The sequence below is a fragment of the Monodelphis domestica genome, chromosome 1 (genome assembly GCF_027887165.1).
Source record: "Monodelphis domestica isolate mMonDom1 chromosome 1, mMonDom1.pri, whole genome shotgun sequence".
Lineage (NCBI taxonomy): Eukaryota > Metazoa > Chordata > Mammalia > Didelphimorphia > Didelphidae > Monodelphis > Monodelphis domestica.
In genome coordinates, this window is record NC_077227.1 from 3034215 (window position 1) to 3048902 (window position 14688).

At 37.9% G+C, this 14688-nt stretch overlaps 1 protein-coding gene across 1 annotated transcript in view; it reads left to right on the top strand.

Annotated features, from left to right (window-relative positions):
- Nucleotides 1–14688, top strand: part of TCERG1L (transcription elongation regulator 1 like) — a 342031-nt gene that overhangs the window by 63114 nt on the left and 264229 nt on the right. The window contains exon 4 of the mRNA XM_001372407.5: nucleotides 3127–3306. Within this exon, the coding sequence (XP_001372444.3) occupies nucleotides 3127–3306 (180 nt within the window). The remainder of the gene's footprint in view (nucleotides 1–3126; nucleotides 3307–14688) is intronic.

The window sequence follows — 14688 nt, forward strand, 5'->3', positions numbered from 1 at the left end:
GACCAATTCTAATTAATTGTTTTATTCTATGAGTTTGGGGATTTCTTTTTCTAATTGGTTGACTTTCCTTTCATAATTTTCTATATTTTCTTGCAGTATTTTTAAAAATTTCCTTACCCTCTCCTATTTTTAGTTTTTTAAAAACTCTTCTAAGAACTCTTTTTTTGGACTTATGTTCATTATACATTTTTCTTCAAAGTTCAAGAAGTGGGTATTTTAATTTTACTATCTTCTGAATTTGAATTCTCAATGTTTCCAAAAGAGTTGCCTGTGATTCTGTTCTTTATCTTTTACTTATTCATTTTTATTTTATTTTATTTTATTTTATTTCATTTAAGTGACTTATTTTTTAACTGTTAATTTTATGCAAGTACTTTGGAGGGTGATAGTACCTCATGATGTATTTTGTTGTTGTTATTTCCTGAGCTCTCTAGCGAGGGGGTCTTTTGATCTTTTGGTTCTTTCAATTTCTAAATTGTGGGGTCCCCAGCTATGTTATTACTTTCAACACTCTCACCCCCATGGTTTCCTCGGGGACTGTGTCTTCTTACACCTCTTCCCAGGAGCAGCAATGAGGAACTTTGTTCTTCAAGGCTTCACTCACTTGTGTTTATTTGTCCCTTTTCTTTTGTGGTCAACTCACATAGGCTCCACAGTCTTTTATCAGTCAGCAGTATACAAAATCAATTGGTTGAAGGTCCCAAAGCTGTCTTCTGCCTACATTGCTGTCTTTAAGTCCTACTGCCTATTTATTTGGTTGTTAGAGAGCCAAGTAGATCCCTCTCATCTTCTTCTCAAGCTGTGTCATGTTGGATAATAATTTCTCCCCATCTCTTAACCACGTTTGCCACTTTGAAGTTCATTCAGATACACTTTTTTAAACATTTGTGGGGCAATTTAAAGAGGAAGGTAATCATCTATCGTGGTCTGCCAGCACACATAGTAATCGCAATAATTTATTTTTCATCCATCCATCCATTCAAGAACTTTAGACATAAAAATGCTGCCTAAATACCACCTTCTCCTCATTATCGTAGGGTCTAGCATATAACAGACACTCATCAACTGTCTGAAGTAGAGAACTTAACTTTTCCTAACAGTTGGTGCTCCTTTCCTGCCTTTTCAATCACTACCTCACATTGTCCACATGTCAATTTATTGATCTTTCTCCCCAACTTAGACCTTTGAAGACACCCCTTATATTATTGTGTCTCCCACATATGTCTTGTATATGAGAGAACAGATTCTTCTTTCTGTGTTGGCATTAAATCAGAAAAATCTAGCAATTTCAAAGTATTCATAGCCAAGTCTTGCCCATAGCCAACACTTACATTGTGGGGTGAAAGATAGTGAAGGTAGCAAAGGTCATGGCCAAGGTGACTGAAATCATTTTGAAAATCTAGGCTTGCATGCCCTGTTCTTAACAGTTTTACGGACTTTAACAAAAACAATTTTGCACATTAGTTTTCCTATATCTGGGAAAAGGGGAGAAAAAAAGAAGTCCAGTTGTGAACTGTATAGCCTCTTTCTTTCAATTAAAAATTTCATGCTTCCCCAGTCACCGAACTGGGTTAATCCAGGTTTTCTGGGCAGCAGTTTGGAAATGGTGGGAAAACAGGGTTTGATATGATTTAAAACAAAATGTCAATTTCTGCCTCATTGCTTAAGCAACTGGTTCCATTTTGGTAATATTTGTGGATGAAATAACAGATTTTCCTGAAGGGAACAGATGTTAGTTCCATGATAGTTAGAGAAAAGCAGACCAAAGAACACATCATGAGGAAGACGGAGTAATAATGGGAGAAAACTTCAATTCTCTAAAAAGAATTCTTGAAAACCACTGCATCTCTTCTGAGGGAGGGGGAAGATTTGGTAGTAGAAGTAGAGGGAGATTGGATGTCATTAGGGCTATTTTCCTGTCCCCCAGGGGATTCATTTCAGAGATTTGGTTAGATAGTTTCAGTGCCAACCTGCCAGGTATGTGGACTTTTTTGGTTCTTAAACTGATGTGACTGTGTCCCAGCAACCAATCTGAATATACTTCCTGTATGGGATCACTCCATGTTAGCCAATGACTCTTAAAGATTTATAGAGGAACCAATGATTTCTGAACCTAGTTGAAAGGTTTTGATTGATTGTTTCAATAAAATGTGTTCCTACTTTGAACATCTGACCGATTGATTGATTGGTCGATTGATGGTTATAATGAGGACACAACCTCTTGTGGCTTAATGCGAGACAAGATTATCTCAATCATTTACCCATCTAATGTACCCAAGAGAATTCTTTCCATAAAGCTTCTGACATTATTGTCCCCAGTCTTCTAGGCACTGCTCTAGTTTTATTTTCTCTGGATGACTTTCTTGACTTCCTCAACAACTTTGAGATCTCCATCCTCGATCTCCTTATAGTATTCTTGGCATTTACTTTATGAGGTTCTTTGTTGAAGGCAAGAGTGTAGGTCTCTGAATCAGTATGCCTGAGTTAGAATCCCTCCTTTCATATTTACTTCTGAGGAAGGCTTAAAAATAACTTCTCCTGAGATGACTTTTATGTGTAAAGTGGTGATAGCAATATTTAAATGCTATATAAGTATACTGGGGAAGAAGGCTGGTATTTAAAAAGAATATACTATGCAGAACTTTGTTATAAAAATGTCTCATCATTGTTTTTATTGTCATAAAAACGTGATTCTGTGCCTGTTAGTTCTCCCTAATTCAAGAGTGTGCCTTGAGGTAAGAGATGTTATTTTATAGATCATTATCGTCTTGTGGAGACTTTTTAGTTGGCTGATTAAATGATTCCTGGGGAGGATATTGAGTAAATTACTGGTCCCATTGTCAGAAGAGTAGGATTCAAATCCCATTTCTGCAGTACTTACCTGTTTGACCATAGGAAAATACTTTTGTATCTTTTTGCCTCAGTTTCCCCATCTGTAAATAAGGACTTTGGTCTGCAAGGCTTTTAAGTTTCCTCCCAGGTCCAAATCACCAAATGTGTCTACAGAACCACATCTGTCACAGGAAGCTTCTCTATCTTATGGATACCCTTCTTTATATGCCTTGAAACATTTTTTCTCCATCACCAATACTAACCCAGAACTTTCTGTTCATCTATTTTCTGCAGTGGGATGTCCAAATGGCCTTAAACAAGTTGGCAGTCATCCGACCATTGCCATCACATCAACAGCTATGGTTTCTGTAGACCCTGAAGGGCTTCGGGGACCTTCGGCTTCCACTGTGCAGCCATGCCATTTGCTGACACTGGCACCCATAAAAATTCCCCTGCTGACAGCCCCCTTCTCAGGTAAGTGCCAAGTCTAACTATAGCATTGAGATAATGCCTTATTGGACATGAGCCACCTCCCCCTACTCCCTCTCACAACCAAGGGTGAGCTCTCCCCATGACAAGGATGCTCTGCCCTGAAGCACCATTCTGCTTTATGTTTTGTAGAAATACAAAAAGGTCTCTGCTAACTGAGTGTATGGAATGGAATGAATATGATAGTGATGTTTGAGGAGGACCCAGTCACAGAGGTTTTCAGTGATCTTCAGAGAGCATGTGGGAAGTGAGGCCAACATCTGAGGCAAAATCAAGGCTCAAAGTAAAAAGATGCAGAAAAGAGAATTTGGGACTAATCTGGAAAAGCCATCCTTTCTGACTCCATGAACAGTTGCCAGCAGAAGTCATTCCAACCATATGGTCACTAATCTCCCCCACTGTTTGCAAATCCATTGGCTCATACATATATGATCCATGCATTAGTGTGCACATGAATTTTACTCCGTGTAAACAAAGTTGACCCAGAGCTTATTCTGTTCCTGAATAATGTGCTGGTAACTGCTGTCAAAGAGAACAGCAGATGTTGGGGCTTTAGGAGTAAGATTATAAAGGAGGGAGTAAGAGAACCCAGGTCTGGATGTGTTTTGAAAGCTGGATTCTTTCAGATCCACTTCTTGTGATTTCTTAAAGAGTGGTTTTCAGAAAAAAAAACCCAATAAAACAAAAAGTGATTTTTAATTTTTATGCTCAAGAAACATGTCTTCTAACATTGGTGTAATACCTTTTTAATGTATTTCCCTTTTTCTTATCTTTTTAATTTTGGGGAAAATATCAAGAACAATGAATGACAAAGTAGAAATGATCATTAAAGAAATAATTTAGGAGGAGGGAAATTGGACTAAAACAGGTTGTTAATGAAACTAAAATTATATTGGGTTGATGCCAATACAATTTTGTGAGAGAAATCTAGTTCTCTCTCTCTCTCTCTCTCTCTCTCTCTCTCTCTCTCTCTCTCTCTCTCTCTCTCTCTCTCTCTCTCTCTCTCTCTCTCTCATAATCTCACTCTATTCTGAAAGATGTAAATTTATATTAGGTTACCAGTTTTAAATTTGATTTTAAAATACTTTGATTATACTGGGAGAGGAGAAAATTAAATCATTTGCTCTTCTAGTTACATCTTGCATTCCATTTGATACTTTTCTAAGGGCAAGATTAATTGGTCAGTTGATCAGCTTGAGAATCCAGCACTGGGTAGTCAAGTATAGCCTGATGGTTATATTTCCCCAGGGAAATGAGTGGTATTGAGACATAAGAACTATATTAAAATACACACATAATCCCTTTTGGGGAACATCATTTACAACCATATCTGCCTTTTGGTTAAAGACGTGTGTCCATCTAGACTAATTAAAGCTGACATATGATTTCCCAAGGGAATACATCTTTGAATGAGGAAGAAACCATGCACCCTGGCAGTGGGGTGGGGGTAAGATTTCATTGCCTTGCTCTTTTATGATTTATAAAGTCACATAATAATTAGGCAACTTTCCATGTTTGAATTTTATAAGGTTTCCATAATCCAATTTGCCATAATGTGCATTCAGTCAGAAAGGCAAGCCCCAACGTTATCTATCTTAGCGATAACTGTCAGGACGTATTGTCAACAAGACATAAAGGGCAATATTAAAGCAGGATCTCACAGATTGCTGTTGCAATCATTTGTTTTAATAAGCTTGATTCAATTTGGAAGGGCTGCTCCGCCACAGAGAGTATCTTTGAGACTTCCAGGGAAAGAGCAGGCAATGAATTGGGAAACTGGGACAAGCTGTGATCCATTTGGCCTGCTCAATGTCATCAGTGCTGAATGGTCTGGACCAAAGAACTGAAGACAAATTGGACACTTTCTGTGCCTTAGAGGTCCTTCTTCCAGGAAGTTCCTCTGGTTCCCAAAGTGAATTGTTGGGATTTCGCGGATCCCTGTCACATGCTTCTTCTGTTCCCTCTATTTAGTCATCCAACTATGTCTATCAGTCTAGAGAGGTAGATGTATCGGTATGTGCCTCTGTATCTATCTGTGGAGAGAGAGAGAGACAGACAGACAGACAGAGAGACTGAGAGGCTAACCCCCACGTACATCATACGCATTTGCTCTTCTAAATGGTTTTGGTTTTAAAAGAGAATTCATATTCCTGAATTATACGAATGCCCGTCTTGAAAGCAAGGCACCCACCCAGATTTTTCCCCCAATGCTTACAGGGCTGTTGTGCAGGAAGACCCACTATGGGCCTCTGTTAGCAGAGGTTGACGTTTTCTGTAGCCGATTACGATTTTAATATACTCCACACAAGAACTTTTCAGCTGGCATATTCAAAGTGAAGAGCAGAAAACCTGAGTTTCCTTCACTATGTCAGTAATAAATAGGAAGCCAGCACTGATCAATGCACTTTCAGTCAGGGATTTCATTAAGCAATTGCCTACCTCAAAATCCATGAGAAAGGGAGAGAAAGAGCAGAGGGGAGCGATTATCTGTCAGGGCAGGAGATGGTCCCTCTTGTGATTCTAGACCATCTTTGGCAGAGGCATGGCGACAGGGGCTACTTCGGCCATACCTATTATTTCACAGCTGGGGGGGGGGTTGTTATTGCCATTCTGGATCAGCACATTATTTGTAATTTGAGAGTCTTGGAGCGTTGTTTGGGGTTTTGAGAGTTCAGAGGCTTGTCCAGGATCCCACAGCTGGGATGTGCCTGAGAGAGGCCAGGGAGTCCAGCATTTCGGACTCCAGGGTTATCCTTATTTGCACTATTCTGTGCTGCCTTTCCATTCTAAACTCAGGGATGGGATCTTGATTCAATTGTTGCTCTAAGGAACCCGTGTGAGAGAGCTGCTTATTACAACCACTCGTATTCTTAGAGATTTGCCTCCATCACTAACAGCTGAAGGACTTCCCCAAGTCACATACTCAGCGTAGATCAGTGGATGAGCCTGAAGCCCACATTTTCCTGAGTTTGGCACCAGATTGTTCACGAGGTTACTGAGTCATCTTCTCTGTTTGTCAAGGTGGTAGAGTGCTAATTAGTTTTCCTGTATTCTAATCAGACCCTCAAGGAATGGAATGACACCGTGGGCAGACAGGGGATAGAGTGGGGTCTGAAATCAGGAACACTCAGCCTTTCAGAGTTTAGATCTGGCCTCAGACTCTTACAGGTAATGGATCTTGTTTGCCTCAGTTTCCTTATCTGTAAAATCAACTGGAGAAGGAAATGGAAAAGTATTCCACTCTCTTTGAGAGAAAACATCAACTAGGATTATGAAGTGTTAAATGACTGAAAAATGACTCAACAGCAGACTAAGCCAGTCAAGGCAATGTCTGGATTTGGATTCTCAAGCTTAACTGATTCCCTAGACTGATTTCCCCCCACATTGGATTCCCTTATATCATCAATCAAAATTTTTCTCATCTCATACCTTAACATTATTTTTGCTTTCAAATTTGGCATAATTGAATAACTTCTAAATAAGCAAACTTCAAATTTGAAAACACATGACATGGATATCATGGCCAACGCTTGCTTATACCATGTTATATGGTAAAAATATGTCTCTATAATAATGACAAACAGCATTAATAGAGCACTTTAGGGTTAGAGAGATTTTTTTCAGGGATTCTTTCCTTAAATGCTCACAGCAGTCTGGAGATATTGATGCTGAAAATGTAATTTTCTGGGTAAGAAAATGGAGACTCAGAAAGTTGTTGTAAATCACATCTCACGAGAGAACTAGCCAATGAAACGACTAGAAGGAAAAGAAAGGAAAATAAGAATGACGGCAGTCATATCTCACATATTGCTTTTGAGATCCTCAAAAAATCTGGGGTGCTGGGTTCTATTTTATCTTTGACGCTACAAATGAGGAAATGGAGGCTAAGAGATATTCCATCTCTTACCCAAAGTTACACAGCCAAGAAGTGTCTGAGGCAGAATTCAAACGGAGACCTTCCTGCCTCTCCAGCCAGTGCTCTATGCACTGGGATAGGCCACAGCTTTCTGTCCTGCACTTGTCAAAGGCAGTTTGGGGACTTCAAGTCAGGCTCCCCCAACTTTGTGCTAACTACACTATGGGGGCATAAATGCATTTTACCCCCATGTCCACAGTCTGTGTTTGGGGATTCTGCTATTTCCTCAGTGGTCACTCCCTCTATCTGCCCTGGCCGTAGACCCATATCTTCAGGTAAAGAGTTAGGGTTGGTGAGCAGCACTTACTGCATTCATCCCCCAATAACCAATCAGTCAAAGAGCCTTTGGGAAAACTTTTGGGGTGTAACTTGGGCTGGATGCGAAGTCCAAGTTTGCAGTGATATTTGAAGTCGGTCTCTTTGGTAGGAGACCCCTCGGTCTTGCTCTCCATGGATTTGGGCTTCCAGGTCCCAGGGTCACCCAGAGGGCATCGCATGGAGGAAGAGCATGTTGCCATGTGTGTTTATCGCCACCTTCTTGGGATGCTCATACTTAGACACACGTGCATGCAGACACATGACCTCCAGTGAATTCTCCTGAGGGGAATCAGCAGCCACCCTTTCCTTAAGATCGGAGCCTCTGAAACTTCGGCAAGAACAAGAGAATGGACGTCAACAGGAGGTGATCATCTTCCTTTCCTGTTTCATTACACGGCTTTCAATGAGGCACTTCCTGTTATTTGTGGCTGATCATTGGGAAGCTGTCATGAATGTAGCACAGTGGATAGAGTTCCAGACCTCGAGGGAGGAGGGCTGGGCTCCAGTAGGGCCTTGGACTCTTTCTCTAGGTGACCCGGGCATGGCAGTTAATCCCCGCTGCTCAGTCCTTGCTGCTCTTCTGCCTTAGAATCGTGTTGATTCTGAGATAGAAGGTAAGAAATGAAAATGTTGAGAAAGGTAGCTCAAGCAGCAGACAGCCGACTCTCCATTTGGGAAGAAAAGGAGGCTACTGGAAGAGAAAATGAGCCTCGGGGAGGGAGAAGGGAAGCTATCCTTTAACAACTCTACTTTGATCAATGAAGACAGAATGGTTGGTAGTGAAAACTTTACCAGTCAATATTGGGATCATTTAAACTTCTCAGAAACCGTGTTGGAATAGAGGGGGAAGGCAAAATGAATTTGGCTATGAATGGAAAAATGCTTTTCTCCTCTCAATAAAGCACATGAGGTGAAGCTTTAAAAAACACCAAATTCCTTTCTTTCTTCTCCCACAATTCCATAGGCATTCGAGTGAAAAAGGTAAAATCGGTGTGAGCCATTCTGGACCCTCATAGTGTGAATTACTATCAAATACAAATATTAAAAAGGCACCATCTGCCATATAAACCATTTGCCACCTGTTCCTTTGCTTTCAGAATTATTTAATGGTTTAAATTTAACATTTTATCCTGCCACAGAACAGCTGGGAAGTGACTAAGGCTTTCTCCTATCTGTAAAGTAAGAGCCAAGCAGCATGGCATATGAAAACTGCATCTTGTTGCCAGGATCCTGCAAGCCAGTCTTCTCTGGGTCTGTCAGCCTTTCTCATTAGCAAAGACTGCTGATGGTAAAATGAATTTTATAACGACAATAATCTAGCCATGTGGGGAGGAAGTCTTCTCTTTCTTGGTTTCCTCCTCCACTGTAATCAAAATTGTCATAATACAGATTAAAATTTCAACCAACTCCCAAGGGAGAAATTATAGCAAAATAATTATCAACAACCAAAATGCCCGAAAATTAGCTGGCTTCTGTGCAAAAGACAGATGTGGGCTCCTAACAGAGGGAGGAAGCAAGCCAGCTTCACACAATTGTTGAGTTAAAAAATAGAATCTTTTTTCTGATATTCAATGTATTATGAAAACAAATAGCCATAAATAAAACCATAAGCAATAAACCACAAAATGAAGCAGTGAATGACAGGATTTCTCTAAGAGAACATCTCTGTGAAGATTTAGAGGAGCTGCAAAGTGTGTGGCTAATTATTGCTCCTTTTCCTGGACCACAGTTTGCTCTTTGAGGCCCTCTCATTAGTACACTCTCATGACACCCCCAGTTCTCCCCAACAGTTTCATTCTGGAGCATCTCTGGCTGCTAATTACCAGAATCTTGAAGTCAGAATATTGACAAGGGACACAAGCACCCTTCTCATATGTCAGTCACAGCTCTAAGATGAGATTTATCCAACTATGTGGGAACCTTGGACAGCACCTAAAGATTTAATTGGCAGCAGTAACCTGCCCTGAATCTGCTTGCTGAGTTAAATAGCTTACTGTCTTCTAGGCAAATGAGCAGAAGAGTAGGTTTCCATAATATCTTGACCCTTCTGTTTTTTGGAAGTCACAAAGCTCTTCTTTGTTCCCATTCTGCCATTGAACTCAATGACATTCTCCTAGTCCACCATATTAGTGGTTGCAGGCAATGGTTTACTTTCTTGTGACCGGTTCTACAGGTTTTGGATGGGATAGAGGAGCTTTCTCTTAGCATTTCTTCCATTTTTCATAAATCTAGCAACTGAGGATGCAGCTACTAAATGAGTATAGCTTCTGGGGTATGTCACTGGTGAGCAACCTCTGGAGGATGATTCAAAACCGGCTTACTACACAATTTCCCTAGGCTCTGATGCATCAGAATGGCTAATGGCAGGCTGAGGAAGAGAAATGTTCAAAGGCTACATCCCAGGCATTTCCAGGTGAAATACTTGGTCTAGTCTTTAAGAGAGTAGTTGGTAGAAATAGGCTATAAATGCAACTCCCGTGGAGAAGGTATTCATTTAGAAATAATAAAAAAACAACAACAAAGATCACTGAGTGATCTGTGAGACAAAGACCCGGGGTTGGAACATCAACAGGAAGAGAGAATTATTTTAAGTCATTTTAATTTTGTCATGCACATAGAAATTCAGAGCTTCAAAGGTCCTACCCCATGCCTTATGTCCCATGATCTTCCCCAAATCTTAGTAGCATAAGCAGATTATGGACCATTGTTTTACAGATAAGGAAAACTAAACATAGTTATGTGCCCAAGCCTGGGTCATATAGCATGCAAGGCCAGAGACATGATGTGAATCCAGGACATCGATTCAAACAATTTTAAAACTGAAAGAAATCTAAAAGACCGTTTAGTTCAAGATTCTCCAATTTCTGGGAAATTGAGCATTGAAGAGGGGTTATGATGTGGCTAAGGGCAAAGTGCTACTAAATGAGAGATCTGGGACTTTACCACAAATTTCCTTCCTTCCAGTGCCATGCTTTTGTTTGTATTTTTTTTACTCCCAAATATTGACTCTTTGCTCAATAATAATCCCACGTTGATGGAATACTATTGTGCTATTAGAAAAGATAAGCAAGATGATTTCAGAAAAAACTGGAAAGATCTGCAGGAACTGATGCAGAGTGAAATAAGCATAACAGGGAGAACGTTGTAGACAATAACAGCAATATTTTCTGATGATTTTCTGGGACAATGTGGCTACTCCAATGATCTAGGACAATCCTGAAAGCCTTATGATCGGGAATGCTATCCACCTCCAGAGAAAGAACTGTTTGGAGTCCTTTTTCACCTCAGTATATTTAGAGTTTTATTTTGGGGTTTTGTTTCTGTTTAAGTTTGTTCTTACAACAGTGACCACCAATATGCAAATGTATTTTGCATGACAGTAAAAATAAAATTTAAAAATAAATAAAAATTTAAAAATCACACCTCAAAAGATTAGCATATATGACTATGGAAATAGAAAAGATTTCCTATTTTCCCCAGGACAGCTACCAGTCAAGGGAGAGTTTTGAACTCTTCTATTTTCTCCTCCATGTCAAATTCACGGTAAGCACTTGTCATCCTTTCATCTTCAAGTCATCTTTTCTCCAACTAATCAACCATAGTTTCTTTGAGAGATCTGGCCTGAATTCTAAGTTCTCTCTTATCCTGCCTGCCTATTTTTGAATGCTTTGCAGTTTATAATTTTTTGTTGAATCTTCAAAAAGGAGACACCAAGACTGAAGAATATGGTTTTGTTGAATCCTGACGAAGCCAGTGTACAGAGTAGACTTGCCCTCCTAATTCTTCCACATTTGGTCTATTTTACTAAATTTCAAGATGACATTTGTTTACTTACTCTTCATCCCTCACTGTTAACTCACAGTGAGTTTAGAATCCTTACACTTTGTTTTGTATTGTTGTTGTTTCAGAGCAAGTGTTGGTCTGGGATAAACTGGATATTCCTCATCATCTAAGACTTATAAAGTTCATTAAAAAAACCCTGAATTTAACACTTCACTTTTCCTCCTAGTAAATTGCATCTCATTACATTGATTAATCCTCCATCTTTTTATGACCTTTTGGAATCTTAACTCAGCCATGCTGGATACCTTTTGGGGTTGGGGTTTCTAGTTAACTTATTTCTTCTCTAATTTTTATCTTTTGTGCTTATTTTGTTTTTTAATATGTTAGCTTTCTAATTTTTAAGATGAATATTCCACTTGTATTTTTGTCTTTTAAATTTCATTAATAGAGTTCATAGGGAGGTAGTTTTCCCTTAAGGGCTACCTGAACTTCATTGTATAAATTTTGATATCTCATTTTAGCAGTATTATTTTCTTTCATGCCATTTTTAATTATTTTCATGATTTGTTGTTTTACCCATAAATTACTTAGGATTTCATTGTAAAGTATTTTGTTGAATTATTAGCTGTAAAGGATGTATTTGTCATTTCTTTCTTTTTTGTATTTATTTGCAATATCTCTTTGTCCTCATATAGGGTCAGGTTTTGTGACAATTTCATGTGGTCCTACTTACATTCTTTTTCATAACATTTAGAATAATATTATATAATTGCATAATAATGTGTAATATACTCTATTTAACTATGTGCTCTAGTTTCTCCACAACTCATTCATTTATATAATTTTAATTTCATTTGCATTTGTTAGATATGTAAAAATGAGAAAGGACATTGTGATTTCTTGCCAATATTGTATTATAATCTTTGTCTTTCTAAATAATTTATTTTTTTCTTTATGAATTTAGATAAGGTCTTCAAATTTAATATTTATATTTAACTGTTTTATGGTTCCTTCGAAAATAATGGGATTTTCCCAATTCCCTTTTTTATATTGTATTTTTTTCCTTTGTCTGATAATATGACTGCAATTTTTTTTAGATTTACCAGATGCATAGTAGATCTTATTCCAGCCTTCACTTTTATTTATCTATGTTTTGAGGTTTTACTGAGGTATAATTCTTATAAGCAATAGATTGTGGGATTTTCTTTTCTCATCCAATGACATCCTTCTATATCTTCATTTAGTTAGATTTTTAAATTCATTCACATTTAAAGTATGAGTTAGCTTTATTATATCCTCAACTGGGCTCTCTTTTATTCACTTTTTTCTGTTCCCCTGCAATGATAGTATTTTATGTGTTCAGTAATTTTAGCTAAATCTACTTTATCTTTTCCTTATTCCATATTTCCTATCTCTCCTCCTTATTCATAATCCCTCCATACTTCTTTCCTTTATTTGAGAGGATTTACTTAGTTAATTTCTTCCCTTGTTTTTCTTTCTTGATTTGATATATTTATTAAACTTTTCCTTCCTTTTCTCTCAAAGTTATTAAATTAAAATCCCCCTTTCTCTCCTCCCTTTCAATAAATTTGGTTGTTGTTATTTTTATTTATTGCTTCTGCTACCATTTAATTTCTTTGCCTTTTTTCTTTAAAAAGCCTTTCCTTCCTTTGGTCTTGCCATCATTCCTCTTTTGTTCCTATATTTTGGAGTTATTTTTTCTTTTATTCAGAGCCCTTCAGATTATTTCCCCTGTCTTTAGTCTCTGGATTCTTCATGGAATTTAAACTTAAAACATCTGTTTGAAATTCTGTCTTCCAAAAAGTTTCTATGTTATTGCTTCATATAATTTTTTCCATCTTCTCCAATCTCCTTTTTCTGTTGTGCCCCACTCTTAGAAATATCATTTCTTGCCAGAACCAAAAAGGGCAGTTGGAGTATTGTCCCATAGTAGGAACTGTCCTCTGCCAGTCATTTTTAGTTCATTATTGCCCTTTACTGTCCCCATATTATTTTTCTCCTCTTTGTGATGAATCCCCTACCTAGATCTAGATTTGTGTCTTCCCACTTTTCTGGATCTCACCAGTCCCCAGTATTTCCAAATCTTCTTCTAAGACAAGATGAATTGACCCAATTAGCCCCAAGTTACTGTGCATGATGCTCAATGCAAGGTGTCTGTTTCCCTTTATAAAATCTCTTCTCCATGGAGCATTCATTAGTAGCATTTCCTCCAGCACTGAAACAAAATTCTTCTGCCCATCTCAATTCCTCCCATGTCTTCCCATCATTTTCCAATAGCCTCTGTTTCCCCTCTAAGCATAGAAGTTGTTTTCCCTTAATTTCTAGACTCGGATTTCATTTGTATACTTCATACAGTCCTCTTAAATTCTTCCTCTTCTCTTTTCTTTTTGGTACCTTCCAATTCTATCATTTAATGCCCCCAAACAATAGAAATTTCAGCTGCAACCACAATCATGACAATATTTTTTCTATAGCAGGGACATTGAGAGTTTGAGGCCAGGATGTTCAAAACTTATTTCTCAATCATCTTTTCTCCTATTTGACTTTACTTTCATTCCTTCAAACTCCTTGAATACATTCAGAAAGGAATCTCTTAATGAGCTCTCTATTGTTCTTTTCTTGAAGTTTACTTTGATTTCTGGTATGTTTTTTCAATAATAACCTTTCTTGTGTTTCTATCATCTGGGAAGTCTGGAAAGCAAAATATTTGACTGGATCCTGTTTTCTGTTTAGAAACATTCTTTTTATGGAGTATCTTCTATGGAGTACCTTTATCATTACTAGGTATGGATAAATTTATAGTTATGTCCCCATGGACTACATATGAATCTCCTTTGGAACTCAGAGGTTTTTTTTTTCAATTCTGTGATTTCCATTGGGTATAAAATAGCCTAGAATTATTCATTTTTTATTTTGGATTTTGGATTTTTCCTTGATCATTTCTAGAATTTTTAGTTTGCCATTTGATTTGTTTAATTTAACCATTGTGTTTCTTGGTCTTTGCAGCTTATAGACTTTTTCTGGGAGTAAAAGTAATAGAAATACATGCCAAAGCCTACAGTGGTTGGCTAAAACTGCACATATAAGTGAACACCTACTGACTCCATATATAACATGTTTTTCTTGTACATACATATTTCCAATAAAGTTTAAGTTAAGACATAAACATACGGTAAGATATTATCAACAGTGAAATACAGTAATAATAAAATACATCATTGATAGTTATAAAATACTGTATAATATTCCCCTTTTATCTGAGGATACATTCCAAGATCCTGCACTCTATGCCTGACAGTTCTTGCTTTAATTTTTATTTTTTAACACCT